Below are 19,112 nucleotides of genomic sequence, written 5' to 3'. Positions count from 1 at the left end.
CCAGGTATCATGGATCAGTTTGGATATGTCAGAATACTTGAAGAGGTCATGTTGCCTTATGTTGAAGAGGACATGCCCTTGAAATGGGTGTTTCAACAAGACAGTGACCCCAAGCACACTAGTAAACGAGCAAAATCTTGGTTCCAAACCAACGAAATTAATGCCTCGCAGATGTGATGAAATCATGAAAAACTGTGGTTATACAACTAAATACTAGTTTAGTGATTCACAGGATTGCTAAAAAAGCAGTTTGAACATAATAGTTTTGAGTTTGTAGCATCAACAGCAGATGCTACTATTATTGTGAACACCCCTTTTTCTACTTTTTTTTTTTTTTTTTTACTAATAGCCCAATTTCATAGCCTTAAGAGTGTGCATATCATGAATGCTTGGTCTTGTTGGATTTGTGAGAATCTACTGAATCTACTGGTACCTTGTTTCCCATGTAACAATAAGAAATATACTCAAAACCTGGATTAATCTTTTTAGTCACATAGCACTACTATTATTCTGAACACTACTGTAATAGTGGTTTTTCGACATTCTGAAAATATTGCTTAACCTTTGCACAAATCTGTAATTGGAACCCAGTTATTTTGTCTACAATGAGGTTTCAATTACAGGTTTTCTTATTGATTTTGTTTCGACATCGCAAAGTTAAATGTTCATGTGACCCAGTTTTGTTAGAGCCTTGTGCTGACCCTTGAACTTCTACGAGAACTTTATGGGGCCATTATTGTAGCAAAAGTATTTGCAAAAGTGTAGTTCAATCTGCAAATGTGTAAAAAAAAAAAAAATCTGTGTGTGTATTTCAATTTGTGTGTGTGTAACCAGATTTACAAATATGTTTAAAAAAAAAAACTGTGATGCAAAAGTATTTGTAAATGTGTATTTCGATCTGTGTGTATGTAACCACATTTACAAAACTACTTCACGGATTCTCACCAAGTTTGCACCACAGATAGATATTAAGCCTTGGAAGACTTCACTGAATTTTGGAGGTGATCTGGATCCGGATTCTGGATCAGGATTTCAATTTGAACGCTTCACTTTGTCAAATTTAAATGATTTCATCAAAACTACTTTTTCACCACACATTGGTGTTAGGCCTTGGAAAACTCCATTAAATTTTAGAGGGGATCTGAATCCTGATCCAGAATTTGGATCTGGATTCAGATCCCCTCTAAGCCATTTTAGTGCTTTTTTTGGATCTGGATTTCTCTTTGTAGACTTTTGAGGATTACGTCAAAACTACTTCACGGGTACAACATCATGATGTAAAACCAAGATCAGGACGACACTCTTTTGTTTCAGCTTGTGAATTAAATATCACATTGCAACATCTTGATCAGTTGGACGGCTCTGGATCAGTGTGCAGTTATTGCATTGTGTTGTGGAATCCAGATCCAGGTAAAGTCCGGGTCACGATGTGAATCACATATCTGTTATTTTGAGTCCTCATCAAGCCTTGGCAGATGTCAGAAATGTCAGACCTCTCACCTTTGTGCGTATGGAGAATTTTGTATGTACACCATGTTTATTTAAGGACTAGTTTAACCTTTTAAAGCCTTTTGTAGTTGCAGTTGTGGGAAGAATGTGAGAATACCATCTGTGTTTAATTGGCAGAATTAAGGTCATACTTGTATAATGTCTTATTTGTGAAAAGAGCTTCATCCTGAGAAGAGGGCGTGGGTACAGAACACAATGCTGGACATATGATGATGATACACGAAACTACACTACACTAAGAAGGTAGACAAGCACGCTACTGACATTTTAGAAGCATTCCTCGCATCAGAATCAATCATATGCTGTTCACAACAAAATTAACTGATCTAATTTACTTGACTCTTTGTTGTTTACTTAATTTGGGAGGGGGGTGGAGAACATAACAATTGATGGATGGCAAGTCGTCGTCCAGTATAACTTCTCTTCATCCAATATTTCTCTATGTTGGACTCCTTACCATCCATTATTTGTATTTTATATATATATATATATATATATATATATATATATATATATATATACAACCCCTGGCAAAAATTATGGAATCACTTGTTTAATTTTGTAGAAAAAAAGCAGATCACATACATGACACAAATCTAAAGTCATTTCAAATGGAAACTTTCTGGCTTTAAGAAACACTATAAGAAATCAGGAAAAAAATTGTGGCAGTCAGTAACGGTTACTTTTTTAGACCAAGCAGAGGGAAAAAAATATGGAATCACTCAATTCTGAGGAAAAAATTATGGAATCATGAAAAACAAAAGAACGCTCCAACACAGCACTAGTATTTTGTTGCACCACCTCTGGCTTTTATAACAGCTTGCAGTCTCTGAGGTATGGACTTAATGAGTGACAAACAGTACTCTTCATCAATCTGGCTCCAACTTTCTCTGATTGCTGTTGCCAGATCAGCTTTGCAGGTTGGAGCCTTGTCATGGACCATTTTCTTCAACTTCCACCAAAGATTTTCAATTGGATTAAGATCTGGACTATTTGCAGGCCATGACATTGACCCTATGTGTCTTTTTTGCAAGGAATGTTTTCACAGTTTTTGCTCTATGGCAAGATGCATTATCATCTTGAAAAATTATTTCATCATCCCCAAACATCCTTTCAATTGATGGGATAAGAAAAGTGTCCAAAATATCAATGTAAACTTGTGCATTTATTGATGATGTAATGACAGCCATCTCCCCAGTGCCTTTACCTGACATGCAGCCCCATATCATCAATGACTGTGGAAATTTACATGTTCTCTTCAGGCAGTCATCTTTATAAATCTCATTGGAACGGTGCCAAACAAAAGTTCCAGCATCATCACCTTGCCCAATGCAGATTCGAAATTCATCACTGAATATGACTTTCATCCAGTCATCCACAGTCCATGATTGCTTTTCCTTAGCCCATTGTAACCTTGTTTTTTTCTGTTTAGGTGTTAATGATGGCTTTCATTTAGCTTTTCTGTATGTAAATCCCATTTCCTTTAGGCGGTTTCTTACAGTTCGGTCACAGATGTTGACTCCAGTTTCCTCCCATTCGTTCCTCATTTGTTTTGTTGTGCATTTTCGATTTTTGAGACATATTGCTTTAAGTTTTCTGTCTTGACGCTTTGATGTCTTCCTTGGCCTACCAGTATGTTTGCCTTTAACAACCTTCCCATGTTGTTTGTATTTGGTCCAGAGTTTAGACACAGCTGACTGTGAACAACCAACATCTTTTGCAACATTGCGTGATGATTTACCCTCTTTTAAGAGTTTGATAATCCTCTCCTTTGTTTCAGTTGACATCTCTCATGTTGGAGCCATGATTCATGTCAGTCCACTTGGTGCAACAGCTCTCCAAGGTGTGATCACTCCTTTTTAGATGCAGATTAACGAGCAGATCTGATTTGATGCAGGTGTTAGTTTTGGGGCTGAAAATTTACAGGGTGATTCCATAATTTATTCCTCAGAATTGAGTGAGTCCATATTTTTTTCCCTCTGCTTGGTCTAAAAAAGTAACCGTTACTGACTGCCACAATTATTTTTCCTGATTTCTTGTAGTGTTTCTTAAAGCCAGAAAGTTGCCATTTGAAATGACTTTAGTTTTGTGTCATGTCTGTGATCTGCTTTTTTTCTACAAAATTAAACAACTGAATGAACATCCTCCGAGGCCGGTGATTCCATAATTATTGCCAGGGGTTGTATATATATACTCAACAAAAATATAAACGCAACACTTTTGGTTTTGCTCCCATTTTGTATGAGATGAACTCAAAGATCTAAAACTTTTTCCACATACACAATATCACCATTTCCCTCAAATATTGTTCACAAACCAGTCGAAATCTGTGATAGTGAGCACTTCTCCTTTGCTGAGATAATCCATCCCACCTCACAGGTGTGCCATACCAAGATGCTGATTAGACACCATGATTAGTGCACAGTTGTGCCTTAGACTGCCCACAATAAAAGGCCACTCTGAAAGGTGCAGTTTTGTTTTATTGGGGGGGGGGATACCAGTCAGTATCTGGTGTGACCACCATTTGCCTCGTGCAGTGCAACACATCTCCTTCGCATCATCCGTGAAGAGAACACCTCTCCAACGTGCCAAACGCCAGCGAATGTGAGCATTTGCCCACTCAAGTCGGTTACGACGAGGAACTGGAGTCAGGTCGAGACCCCGATGAGGACGACGAGCATGCAGATGAGCTTCCTTGAGACGGTTTCTGACAGTTTGTGCAGAAATTCTTTGGTTATGCAAACCGATTGTTTCAGCAGCTGTCCGAGTGGCTGGTCTCAGACGATCTTGGAGGTGAACATGCTGGATGTGGAGGTCCTGGGCTGGTGTGGTTACACGTGGTATGCGGTTGTGAGGCTGGTTGGATGTACTGCCAAATTCTCTGAAACGACTTTGGAGACGGCTTATGGTAGAGACATGAACATTCAATACACGAGCAACAGCTCTGGTTGACATTCCTGCTGTCAGCATGCCAACTGCACGCTCCCTCAAATCTTGCGACATCTGTGGCATTGTGCTGTGTGATAAAACTGCACCTTTCAGAGTGGCCTTTTATTGTGGGCAGTCTAAGGCACACCTGTGCAATAATCATGGTGTCTAATCAGCATCTTGATATGGCACACCTGTGAGGTGGGATGGATTATCTCAGCAAAGGAGAAGTGCTCACTATCACAGATTTAGACTGGTTTGTGAACAATATTTGAGGGAAATGGTGATATTGTGTATGTGGAAAAAGTTTTAGATCTTTGAGTTCATCTCATACAAAATGGGAGCAAAACCAAAAGTGTTGCGTTTATATTTTTGTTGAGTGTATATATATATATATATATATATATATATATATATATATATATATATATATATATATATATACGAGGTCTGTCCAAAAAGTATCGGACCTTTTTATTTTTTGCAAAAACCATATGTATTTGAATCACGTGTGATTGCATCAGCCAAGCTTGAACCTTCATGCGCATGCGTGAGTTTTTTCACGCCTGTCGGTTGCGTCATTCGCCTGTTAGCAGGCTTTGTGTGAGCAGTGGTCCACCCTCTCGTCGGATTTTTACTGCGAATAAATGTCTGAACGATTTGGAGCTTTGCTGCATCAAATTTTTCCAGAAACTGTGAGAGACCTCCAGGTGGACACCATTCGGAAAATTCATATGGCTTTCAGTGACGATTTTATGGGGATTACACAGATTAAGGAGTGCTCCAGCCGGTTTAAAGACCGCCCACAGCGTCTGAGAGCGCGGCGTGCTCCGAGCGCCGATCGACAGGCTGACACCCCCCTGAAACAATCAGATCATTTCCAACGTGAAGGCTTTGTTGATCCGGGACGTCGTCTGTCTTTCACAAAAAAGGCAGAAGACGTGGACATCAGCACTTTTTTTTGGCACATTCTACTGTTACAGGAGTTTTTTTCATGGAAAGAGAAGCGGAGGATTGCGCCACCGTGCCGCTCATGGCACGGGACAAAACCACCTCCGTGTTGGTCTCACAGGACGGCTTTCAGATGGCTTTCAGACGGCTTCTGGTTGCTTTTCAGTCGTGTGAGTATCCGAGAAATTGTGCATGAGCTGGACATGCCCCAACATGTCCTGTGAGGCTTCATCAGGGCGTTGCTTTGCACCATGCGGTTCCGCCGCGACGCGCAGAATTCCTCCGCTCCTGTTTCCATGACAAAAACTCCTGTAACAGTGGAATGTGCCATTCATTTCTAAGCTGGATGCTGTCTTGATCCGGTATGTCGTCTGACTAGCACAGGAATTGCGGAAGACGTGGACATCAGCACTTTTTCGGCACATTGAGACAGATGTGCGGAGGAACTCTGTGTGTCGCGGCGGAGCCGCATGGCGCAAAGCAACGCCGTGATGAAGCCTCACAGGACATGTTGGGGCATGTCCAGCTCATGCATAATTTCTCGGATACTCACACGACTGAAAAGCAACCGGAAGCCATCTGACAGCCGTCCTGTGAGACCAACACAGAGGTGGTTTTGTCCCGCGCCATGAGCGGCATGGTGGCGCAATGCTCCGCTTCTCTTTCCATGAAAAAAACTCCTGTAAGTGGAATGTGCAGAAAAAGTGCTGATGTCCACGTCTCCTGCCATTTTGTGAAAGTCAGACGATGTCCTGGATCAACAAAGCCTTCACGTTGGAAATGATCTGGTTGTTTCAGCGGGGTTTGAGCCTGTCGATCGGCGCTTGGAGCGCGCCGCGCTCTCAGACGCTGTGGGCGGTCTTTAAACCGGCTGGAGCACTCCTTAATCTGTGTAATCCCCATAAAATCGTCGCTGAAAGCCATATGAATTTTCTGAATGGTGTCCACCTGGAGGTCTCTCACAGTTTGTGAAAAATTTGATGCAGCAAAGCTCCAAATCGTTCAGACATTTATTTGCAATAAAAATCCGACGAGAGGGGTGGACCACTGCTCACACAAAGCCTGCTCACAGGCGAATGACGCAACCGACAGGCGTGAAAAAACTCACGCATGCGCACGAAGGTTTAAGCTTGGCTGATGCAATCACACTTGATTCAAATCCATATGGTTTTTGCAAAAAATAAAAAGGTCCGATACTTTTGGACAGACCTCGTGTGTGTGTGTATATATATATGTATATATATATATATATATATATATATATATATATATATATAGTGCATCTGGAAAGTATTTACAGCCTTTCACTTTTTCTACTGTTTATGTTACAGCCTTATTCCATAATGTAGCAAATTAATTAATTAATTTATTTATTTTTTGTCCTTGAGTGGCCCAGCCAGAGCCCAGACCTGAATCTGTTTGAACATCTCTGGAGAGATCTGAAAATGGCTGTGCACCGACACTCCCCATCCAACCTGATGGAGTTTGAAAGGTGCTGCAAAGAGGAATGGGCAAAACTGCCCAAAGAGAGGTGCACCAAACTTGTGGCATCATATTCAAGAAAACTTGAGGCTGTAATTGTAATTAAAAGGTGCATCAACAAGTATTGAGCAAAGGATGTGAATACTTATGCACACGTGATTTATTAGTTTTTTATTTGTAATAAATTTGCAAAAATTAAAAAAAAAACTTTTTCATGTCATTATGGGGTGTTGTAAGTAGAATTTTGAGAACAAAATTAATTTAAATCATTTTGGAATAAGCATGCAACATAACAAAATATGGAAAAAGTGAAGCGCTGTGAATACTTTCTGGATGCACCGTATTAATACATTTTGAAATAGTTAAACAAATGAGTAATTTTATTTTTAATAGCAAAATTTCAACAAAACTTTTTGTTGTCATTATGGGGTGTTGTGAGTAGAATTTTGGAAAAAGGCTGCAACATAATACAATGTGGAAAAAGTGAAGCGCAGTGAACACACACACACACACACACACACATATATATATATATATATATATATATATATATATATATATATATATATATATATATATATACACACACACACACACACATATATACACATAGCGTGTGTTAGTGTACAATCGCGGGTCCTGTCATTTTTACCCTCCCACCGTGACGTCATCGGGTAAAGGGTGGTGGTGGGGGGTGTCCTCTGGTTTAAACCAAACCATGAGCTGGACAGAGACCAGAGGAGTCCAGAGGAGACCTGCTTTAGTGGAAGAAGAAGCAGCATTACCCTGAGGATGTGATGCGGACCGGAGCACCGGGGATTCAGCACCTGAGCCATGACGAGGACCCTGTGAGAGTTTTTACTGACTTTTTACATCAGTTCCTTCTGACTCCGTGCAGCGCGCGCATGTGCGCGCGGACTCTAACCGTGTGTGATATGGTGTGAACGCGCCTCCTGTCAATCCGTTTTAAACCCGCTTTCGAACCAGCACCATGTCCCATCTGTGGCTGCTGATCGTTGCCGTGGGCTCAGCCTGCGGCTTCCCCACCAACCCCAGGACGACCTCATCCACGCGCTCTCTGGCGCCCCCTGTCGAGGTAGGTTTCTGACCCAGTGACCCCGAGGGGCCGTTTAACTAATGTGAAGAGACAAAAGTCTGTCAAACGACTGCCAAAGACACTCATGTCTGGATAAAAAAAGGAGAGTGAACTATTTAGTAAAAAAACCCAAACATTGTAAACAGGGTTCATCACTTTGTGACACTCATATATGTAACTTTCATGGAGACATTTTAACAGGATTGTAAAATAAATACAATTTTGAAGGCAGTGACATCTGCAGTGAAGGACACATGGCCTCAAACCAAAGTATATTCTCCTGTTTCAACAACGTGGTGCTTGTTTGACTGGTTGGGAAAAAAAACACTTTTTTTTCTTGTACACATTTTGCATATACTACTACTACTAATAAGAAGAAATCAATAAAAGGGTACAATAATTCTGAATGTAATTTTAACAACAAAAACACAGTCACCAATGCAGTTAAATCTGAGTGTTCTTGTTTATAGTACAATATTGCACCAAGTAGAATTGATAAAATCCATGTAAAAATTTTATTGGTTTATTTTTGGTATTTTGTGAAACTAAATATGTAAATGAAAACCATTAAGGATGTAGTTTTTTTTTTCTTAACACATTGCAGAGCGGTTCAGATGTCAAGCATATTTGTAGGATTGACCTCGACGTGGTTGCAGTGAGCTCGATCATCCAGCCCCACGCTCGTTACTGCATCTTGATCTTACCGGTGGTCACCAGACAACAGTATGACGTAAACACTCCTGCTGCTGTCTGCATCAGTGCAGTCAGAGCTTTCAGTCAAAGGTGGAGTAGAGGTGGGCGATACCATGAATTTTGGTATTGATCTGGTACCAAGTAAATACAGGCCCAGTATCGCTGATATCGATACCGATACTTTTTCATATTTAAGCTTCATAGATCCAAAGGATCCAAAAGACCTACGATAGAATTTCGCCAAACGTACGTGACAACAAAATACTTTATTATCACAATCAACATTTTTGCTTAAAAAATATCACTCAACACAACTTAAAATCTCCTGAGGTAGAGGGCTGACAAACCATAATACAAGGGTGCGCTGCTCCGTGTTGTGTGACACAGCGCAGCACTGATCTTACAGATAGAGAGTCGACTTTGATGAATCTGCGTGTGCAGCAGTCAGTGCGTGCGGGAGAGAAAAAAGCTTGAGTATCGATCTATTTACACAAGGATCGTTCAATATCAATACCAGCATTGGTATCAATATTAGGATCGATCCGCCCACCTCTAGTCAGGAGGCAGAAGCAGACACATACTCCAGATTTTGACGAGCACAAAAAAAAATCAAACATTAGTCAGACAACATAATATAGTCGGACATTAACCTCCACCTCTACGTGTGCACTGCATGTTTTTTTTAATGAAACACTCTCATCATTTCTGCTCTTAAGACTCGCAAATGCAGCCTTTTCTCCCACCCCCTATTCTGACCGGAGGGTGCCAAATGGCACTGCTGGGGTAATTTACAACTCATTAGGCCACCTTTTCTTATGTACCTGTTCTTATGTTTCATATGTAAGTGCAACTATTAGATCGGAATGTGCCAGTACCAGTGACTGGCAGTTTGAGCTTTCTGCTCAGTCTTGCATTCTGACTTTGAGAAAGTCAGAAGTGTTATGCATGCCTACAAATAAAAAAATGACCAAAAAAATTTAACAAATTTACGACTTAAAAAACAAAACTAAGCTTCATGAATTAAATGTAAAGGCAGTTTTCTTTTAAAAGTTTGCAATGATGATGAGCTCTGTTACATTTCTTTTATCATTCCATATTTGTACGATACAATATCTCATGGAAAACAGACCATGTTTAGTTTTATAGAAAGGAATGTGAAGATGACTATTCTGTTTGGTGTTATATGAATGAATCTGTGAATTTAATATGAACAAATTTCTAAATGCTGATGGTAAACATAAAGGTGAGAACATGTTTTTATAAATAAACACACACATCTGATGAATATTTATATTGTATACTGTGAGAATCAAAGAATAACAGGTGGAATCCGGAGGTGAATCAGGAAAACCTTCAGCAACAACCACCCACACCTGACACAGGGAAAAGGGCATTATGCCATGTGAAGTGTTGCTGCAAGAAAAACCATGCCACTAAGTGTTGTGTTTATTGTAACAAATTCACATGTGGCAAATGCAGAAAGGAGATGTAAGGTGATGCCAAGTATGTTCAGACAATCTGTAAGCAATAAATTTCACCAAGAATGCAAACATAAACTGTGTCAGCCCACCAAACCCTCTCGCAGCAGGTGTTGGCCAAATTCCAGCTGACACGCATGAACATCTAACACCCCTCGCTTGGCACTTAGAAAATGTTTGGCAAGCGACAACAGTCAGCAGATGATCACTGTCGAGCTGGATGTGAAATTTGTCTAAGTGCTCCACGAATGTGGCTTTGCAAAAAGCCACAGACATGTGGTGCATGTGTCTTGCATGTGTACGCGTGTGTCACGTCCCTCCCTGGACGTGCAGTATGCACATTAATAAAATATTCCAAGATTACATAGAAGTACTTTAATTATATTGACATTTAGTTTTTTCTATATTTTTGAATTTGGCTTTTCTATAGCCTGGTGCCCATCCGGACCGTACCCCATTGATCGTGTTTATAGGCAACCGCACATCCACATAGGACGTGCAGCTCTATCTCAGTGGATGTTTGCGATGTCTCCGTTGTTTACTCTGATCTCAAACCCCTCACTTCCTCCACCTGGGGGCTTCTTTTAGTGTTTTTGTGTGCCATTCAGTCATTGGTGTTCCCTCCTTCTCTGAAGACATTCTTCTCATCTTTGTGCAGCTGTTTCTCGCTTAGATAAGCTGCTTATTTTATCTTCAGTAAGAGCAAATACAGCTTGTGACACCTCAAACAACCTTTTACTCTGCCTCTTCATCTGTGTGCTTTCCTTCTCTGAGTGGGCGTTAAGTATCTTACTCAAAAACACCTCAACACTCAGGCATAATCAGGGATCAAACCCAAGTAGCCCCGGTTAATGGACAACCCGCTCTGCCCATCCTGCAGTCACCTGCTTTTATGTTTTATTGTGTCACTGGTAGCCGGACAAAGTCAGAGTTACAGTGAGAGTTTGATTTGCCGTGGTGTTTATGGTACACTACACTCCCAGGCTTTGGAAGAATGCACTGATTTGAATATGTAAATGATTCCGTCCCCTTGAGGTTGGTTGATATTACGGTACCTCAATGAGGATAAACAATGTCACCTTGGACCTCACCAAAGCAAAAGGGCATATAAGGAGGATAAACCAATTACAATGCAAAAAAGCAGCTTTGTTTTGCTTAGTAATTAGGGAATAACCCTATTATGTCTGTTGATTTGTGAACATTCATGATGGATTTTACAGTCACAATTTGAGTTTTACTAAAAGGTAAAACGATTATTTGCAACAAGGATCAATATTAGCCAACATGAACGTCCACAAATCATCACCAGACACAACAGAATTATTCCCATTCTAATCCAAGTCCATTGTTTGCATGGTTTATTTTTCTGTAAGTAATTCAGTCGGCGAATTGTTGTGAAAGGGTGTAGTCGGCTCGTCAAAGCTTACCGTAGAAACAGTTAAATCCATGGTAAATCCTTCAATCAATTTAGTTAAATCCATTAAATCCATCCATTTCAGCATCGTCGTCGCTGCACTGTCATGATTTTGGCCTTATCAGGGCATTGAGCCCATTTTTTCCCTTTCTGTTCTCTTTCTGCCCCAGCTTTGAGTTATTAGTTGTTTATTTTCATCCTGGTTTATTCTCCGTTTTGTTGTTTCTTTTTACGTTGGCCTTTCATTCAGTTCTGTTCTAGTTTTCTTCAGTCAGTTGTGTTTTCATTTATTGTTCATTATTTTATCACTTGGTTATCTAGTTCCTCTTATTTGTAACATTTGTTGTGCTTTAATGTCAGGTTTTGTTTTCTGTTATGGTTTTGTCACTGCTTTTCTTATGGTTTGTTTTACCACCTTGTTTTCTTAGTTTCTGTTTAGTTTATTTTTTCTATTTATCTCTATTTATTCTCATGTAGTTTTCATTAGGTTATCACTTGTTTATTTTGTTGTTATCATTATTATCACCAGTTATGCTTACTTATCGGGTTTTGCTTTCTGTTAATTATTTAGTCTTTGATTATTTTTTCTGTCATCGGTTTATCACCTTGGTTCATAGTTCCCTGTTCCCCTCACACCCATCCAATTATGTTCTCACTTCACATCTCTGCACCTGCCTCATGTCTTTGTCTTTCACTTTGTCTCTGTCCGCTCTGTGTTTTCTTTCACTCTCAATCTTGGCACCTGCTCACGCATCTTTGTATCCTACATCACTTCACTTTGTGTACTGTCTTCCTCCCCTTCTTGCACAGTGTTTAATCTTCGTTCAGTAGTCACATCCCTTTCCAGATTGTTCCTCATGTGCACCTTGTTAACACCTTCTTATTAATCTCCTCCCCGTCACCACACCTTTGCCAGATTGTTATCTTAGTACATTTTCCAGCGCCTTTCACAGTTCTGAGTTTTGTTTTGCTGTGTTCCGAATCCAGCTCTGTACCCCTCGACTATGCCTCTTGCCTCATCCCAGATGTCGGTGTTTGCTCGTGTCTCTGAACCCTGCTCATTTATGATTGCCTCTCTGCCTAATCCTGTTGATACTTCTGCTGTGCTTACTGACCACATGAGTACCGAAACAAGGCCTGGAATAAAGACCATGATTTCTCTTCCACCAAAGCCTAGTCTGGGATTTTGCATTACGGGTCCAGCCATGCTGGGTGCCGGGCAGCCGCCCGTCCTGACATGCACTAGTTTCTGTCGCTCTCTGCTGACAGTGCCATTATTAACACCTGCGCACGGTCAGGGCGCGGAGTTATACATCAAATATGAAACGATCAAATATTTTGCAACCATCAACGAGATATTTTATGGCCTGAAATCTCACACGATTAACCAACCAGATTAGCAGAAGAAATGTGACTGGATTAGAATACACTATATACTTGTCTGCCACCTGCTGGTGATGTCTGGGGTTGCTGTAGTGATAAATCTTATCACATGCTTGATGGAATTTAGGAACCGTTGCGGATGAAGTAATGTGTATTTGTAATGAGATCATTTTTCAGTTTCATTTCCAAAGCCTCACTGCTCGCTTGGTATCACAACTTTTAGTTATTAGAATATGAACATATTGTAATGGTTCCTAAACACTTTGCCCGCGTGTCAATTTTGCCTCTGCAGCACTTTGCCTCAGTGCCAGTTTGCCTTCCAATATACAACCCCAATTCCAGTGAAGTTGGGACGTTGTATAAAATGTAAATAAAAACAGAATACAATGATTTGCAAATCCTCTTCAACCTATATTCAATTGAATACACCACAAAGACAAGATATTTAATGTTCAGATTGATAGACTTTATTGTTTTATGCAAATATTTGCTCATTTTGAAATGGATGCCTGCAACACGTTTCAAAAAAGTTGGGACAGTGGTATGTTTACCACGGAGTTACATCACCTTTCCTTCTAACAACACTCAATAAGTAAGTTTATGCCTTACTTGTGTGCAGAAAAGAATGAAAACAAAACACTTAACCAGTAAAAGTCATCCACAGTAGCAAAATCCAGTGTATAAAAATAGAATTTATACCAACAGTAATGAAAATGCCTCACATCTCTGTTCATGTGTTCCAAAAAACAATGTGAGATGTCCATTTTAAAATTTGTTTTGTAATCTAAAATAAGGTGATGCTGTGTGGCTTGTGTAACCACGAACGAGCATTATGTGCTCACAAAATGAGAAATATTTACAGTGGGGAAAATAAGTATTTGATCCACTGTCAGTTTTGCAGGTTTTCCCACCTACAAAGAATGGAGAGGTCTGTAATTTTGATTGTAGGTATACTTCAACTGTGAGAGACAGAATCTAAAAAAAAAATCCAGAAAATCACATTTTATGATTTTTTTAATAATTAATTTGCATTTTATTGCATGAAATAAGTATTTGACCCCCTACCAACCAGCAAAAATTCTGGCTCTCACAGACCTATTAATTTTTCTTTTAGAAGCCCTCTTATTCTGCACTCTTTACCTGTATTAATTGCACCTGTTTGAACTTGTTACCTGTATAAAAGACACCTGTTCACACACTCAGTCAATCACATTCCAACCTGTCCACCATAGCCAAGACCAAAGAGCTGTCTAAGGACACCAGGGACAAAACTGTAGACCTGCACAAGGCTGGGATGGACTACAGGACAACAGGTAAGCAGCTTGATAGAAGACAGCAACTGTTATGATTATTTATTAGAAAGTGGAAGAAACACAAGATGACTGTCAATCTCCCTCGGTCTGGGATTCCATGCAAGATCTCACTTTGTGGGGTAAGGGTGATTCTGAGAAAGCTCAGAACTACACAGGAGGACCTGGTCAATGACCTGAAGAGAGCTGGGACCACAGTCACAAAGATTACATTAGTAACACATGATTCTGTCATGGTTTAAAATCCTGCAGGGCAGCAAGGTCCCCCTGCTCAAGCCAGCACATGTCCAGGCCCGTTTGAAGTTCACCAGTGACCATCTGGATGATCCAGAGGAGGCATGGGAGGAGGTCATGTGGTCAGATGAGACCAGAATAGAGCTTTTTGGAATCAACTCCACTTACCATGTTTAGAGGATGAGAAAAATCCCAAGAAAACTATCCCAACCGTGAAGCATGGGGGTGAAAACATCATACTCTGGGGGTGCTCTTCTGCAAAGGGAACAGGACGACTGCGGTGTATTGAAGGGAGGATGGATGTGGTCTTGTATTGCGAGATTTTGGCAAACAACCTCCTTCCCTCAGTAAGAGCATTGATGATGGGTCATGACTGGGTCTTCCAGCATGACAATGACCCCAAACACACAGCCACTAAGGAGGAGGTCCGTAAGAAGCATTTCAAGGTCCTGGAGTGGCCTGGCCAGTCTCCAGACCTGAACTCAATAGAAAATCTTTGGAGGGAGCTGAAACTCCAAACCTGAAAGATTTGGAGAAGATCTGTATGGAGGAGTGGACCAAAATCCCTGTTGCAGTGTGTGAAAACTTGGTCAAGAACTACAGGAAACATCTAACCTCTGTAATGGCAGACAAATGTTTCTGTACCAATTGTTAAGCTCTGTTTTTCTAGGGGGTCAAATACTTATTTTATGCAATAAAATGCAAATTAATTATTTAAAAATCATACAGTGTGATATTCTGGATTTTTTAAGTTCTGTCTCTCACAGTTGAAGTGTACCTACGATAAAAATGACAGACCTCTCCATTCTTTGTAGGTGGGAAAACCTGCAAAACTGATAGGGGTCAAATATTTATTTTCCCCACTGTATTTTTGACATTTGTGCTGATATAAAATAATGGGATAGAACAATGCTCAATTATATTTATGGACAAAGTTGTTGGGGGTAAAGTGTGTAGTTCTCATTATAATTACTGCAGAACAGATCTTCGTCTTGTGCATAAACCTGTCATGCAGATTTTTTTCTTAAACCATTCACAGTATCAAATGCATGCTTTCACATCTCTTGCCACGAATGCAGAGATATCGGTTATCTTTTGGTTTGTTTCTAATCTGATGGATTTACTAGTGTATACAAGCCACGGCAGGAACCTCTATAGAGCCAATAAGTAACTGGACATATAAAAGTAAAAAAGTAAGTCCCTTCCGCTGCTCCCTTGTTTGCACTCAGGGTCACCACAGCGAATCCGAGATGGATCTGCATGTTGAATTGGCACAAGTTTTACACCAGATGACCTTCCTGACACAACTCCACATTACATGGAGACATGTGGCAGGGGTGGGATTTGAACCGGGATCGTGCTGCACCAAAACCAAGTGCACTAACCACTTGGCCACCACCCCTGCAACATATAAAAGTAAATAAGATTTAAAAAAAAAAAACACTTTTACAGCCAGTTTTCTTGAAACAAGTTAAGGCATGGATATCTGAACAATATATCTTGGACTTTTTTTTTTACATGAACCATTAATAAATACAAACTGAACTGTGCACACAGCCCCTTTTGTCCATTGCATCAGTAGTTACATCTTCACGGTGGAACGGGACAGACAAGGATTTTCATCGCGGGTCTACCAGTACACAAAAATCAGTACATGGTTTGGTGCTTTTTCATTATGGAAAAAAGAGAAACACAACATTAAACTGTTTGTGTTTTAATTAAACTAGAGAGGGGGAACAACAACAACTTTCAACGTTTAAAACTCATATTCTCAACAACTGTACAATTGCATATCCGCTGCTATAAAACTATAAAAAGGTCCAGTCTGAGTTCACTGGATGCTGCTTCATTGAAAGTTTTATTCCATAGCATGGTTTTTTTCAGTTTGAGAGCATGGTTTATTAAATTTTCTTGTTCTCTGGAGACAGATACTCAGCTTAAGGGTGCATTACCGCCACATTTAGCTCCTGATTGTTCATCAAAGTCCCTAATTGAGGATGCAGGAGCAGCTTGTCACGTGTATATACTGTGCCATCTCGTGGTCATAGATGACAATGCAGTATTTTTTCATATATAAGTCACTTCTGAATATAAGTTGCAGGACCTCCCAGACAATTAAAACTTAGAGTCCAGAAAATATGTAAAATATGTATCTACACCCCTGTCCAGCCTTTGAAATGGTATGTGCAGAATTTCTTATAGAGATTCTCTTTAAGTGTTTGACATTTGAAACAAAACCTTAAAAATTTGTTCCTGATGTTTCATTTTGACTACCGCACATACTGATATTTGCACAAAAGACTGACTTGCATGTAAATGTGATGTTCAACATGTCAGGAGTACATTCAACCAGCAGTGACCTTTATAATTCTAAGCTTAATAAGTGTTGATGTGCGATGACAGTGTTGTCGCTGTGTACAAAGCTTTTTAACGAGGCGGTTTAATTTTTAACAATTCCAGAGAATGTTCCAGCATTGAACTGTGTTCTGTCTGTAACCACACGCTGTAGCCAGCAGAAGCTCCTGCAAAATTTTTACAAAGAAAATTACAACATTCAACAGCCTTCAGTGTCAAACTGCAAAGTATTTAAGTTCAAAGTTAGCAGAAGCACTCTGACATTTTACCATCATCTTCTGAAAAAAAAAAAAAATCATTATTTTTTTCTTGTATTTTCTTTGTATTAATGACTATATCCAGCAGTTTACTTTTTTGACCATAGCATGTATATAGACCCCTTCCACACTATTTTGAAAGTGAAAAACAAACTAATGCAAATTGGATAACCCATTTTTTTGTGGACTGGCCAGCGTTTTTCAAAAAAGTTGGCTTGGGTGCAAAATTATGGCCAGCAGATTGTCTCAGGAACTGCGGAGTTACAATGACAATAGCATCACCAAGCTATTGCTTCTTCCTAATATACAAATAACGAATGTTTACAAGTACAATGGTAAGAATGAAATATTCTTTCCATTGCACGAGTGAAAAACATTCATTATTTGTTTTATACAACAGCTAAAATAGATCCTTGTCACTTGATATTTTAGAAAGGGGACTTGCATTTTGGTGTGCGTCACTGGTCCTTTGATGTCAAGAGGTTCCAATCCAAAATTGTTCTCAGTCAACTTGCAAAAACAGTCAGATAATTCAAAAACAATCCTGATGATGTCGTCCGTACCTGACGCCGTGGAAAGCAAACACTGCCATGTTTATTTTTAAGCTAAGTGCCGTCGCCGCTAGCTTAAAAGAACCAAATCTGTACGCTAAATACGACCAAAATTGCGCGGAACATAATGGCAAATGTTATGAATAATCCATATCAGTTGACATACAAACCACCAATCAAATGACAACGATCTATTTAGGCATTATATAATTGGTGCACTCAGATAAAACATTCATATATTTAATCACACAGTAAACCATATTATCTCAGATATTTGTGATAAAAATTCAGAAAGTACAAATGTGTATGGTTGCATGGTTGTCTGGTGTGAAACAGGTTTTATTAAGGACTTTCAACAGTAACAGTTGCACAATTTGTGATGGAGCATTTCATGAAAAAACAAACAAAAAGCAAACGAACTGATGTCTGCAGGGCAACATATATTCTGAGGCAGGAAGTGGATGGGGGGATGTCCGACTTTTATTATGTTAATAGGAATCTAAAGCCTTGTTCAGATGGGATTAATTTTATATTTGGAGGTGGGGTAAAGTAATTATTACCAGTTCCTCAGTGTTTTTTTCCCCCCCAGTTCAAATAATGCAAATGAATCCTGTTCGAATAGGCCTAATATCTGTCTAGTTGTGATCAGATTTTGATGTCTGATGCCGTCTATTAAAGTCTCTGATGGATAACTTTAACTGATGCTGGACAGCAGGGTATTTAAAGGGAGTTTTTAATGGGAGTTCTGTCAGCTGATCACCAATATGATCAAGAAATAATAATAATGAACCGATTATCCCCCATCAAATCACTTCCAAAAAAAAAAAAACAGCTCCTCCATGGAAGATGGAGTGTGTGCGTGCGTGTGTGTGTGTGTGTGTGTGTAAAAGCCATAATGAAAGCACATTGGATTTGCCTAAATTGTTATTAATATCCGTGTTTGTGGAATAGCATAATTGAAAAATGGAAGGCAAAGGCACACCAAAGTCTATAATGAGGTGCTGGTACTGACAAAATATAAACAGGTAAAAGTGGAAAAAAGTACCACACAGTCAATCAGGCTCCAAGTAGGTTCCTTTAATCATCAAGTTCACCAAGGTTTCAGCGCTTTCTCTTTGTCAGGGTATGTCCTGTCTATATCAAATCCCCAGACAAAGACAATGCTTTGAACACTGATGAGCATGATGATTAATGGACCCTACATGGAGCCTCACTGAGTCCAGCCATCCTGCTTTCTGTGCACCTGATCAGACCAGAGGCTGCGTGTATTTCTCCATGTGTAACTGGAGTTGTGTCATCAAGGGCATCCAGAGTAAAACTTGTGCCAAATTCCAGTGCAGATCTGAACTGGGTCTTGGGAAGAACCAAAACCACCATGGAGCCTTGTTGAGTGTGTAATAGAAACCATAACATTTTGGGAATATAGTTAAAAAAGGGTGGAGCCAGGAAATGTGAAGCATTTTTTAAATAC

At 39.8% G+C, this 19,112-nt stretch overlaps 1 protein-coding gene across 2 annotated transcripts in view; it reads left to right on the top strand.

Moving 5' to 3' along the window:
* The first annotated feature begins 7,598 nt into the window (after positions 1-7,598).
* Positions 7,599-19,112, top strand: part of ism2a (isthmin 2a) — a 104,305-nt gene continuing 92,791 nt past the window's right edge. For both annotated transcript variants that reach the window (XM_034159642.1, XM_034159641.1), the window contains exon 1: positions 7,599-7,966. In XM_034159642.1, coding sequence (XP_034015533.1) covers positions 7,862-7,966 — 105 coding nt within the window. In that variant the 5' untranslated portion in view covers positions 7,599-7,861. The remainder of the gene's footprint in view (positions 7,967-19,112) is intronic.

The sequence above is a fragment of the Thalassophryne amazonica genome, chromosome 19 (assembly GCF_902500255.1).
Source record: "Thalassophryne amazonica chromosome 19, fThaAma1.1, whole genome shotgun sequence".
Lineage (NCBI taxonomy): Eukaryota > Metazoa > Chordata > Actinopteri > Batrachoidiformes > Batrachoididae > Thalassophryne > Thalassophryne amazonica.
The sequence above is the reverse complement of the archived record's forward strand: the minus strand, read 5'-3'. Positions and strand labels throughout refer to the sequence as shown.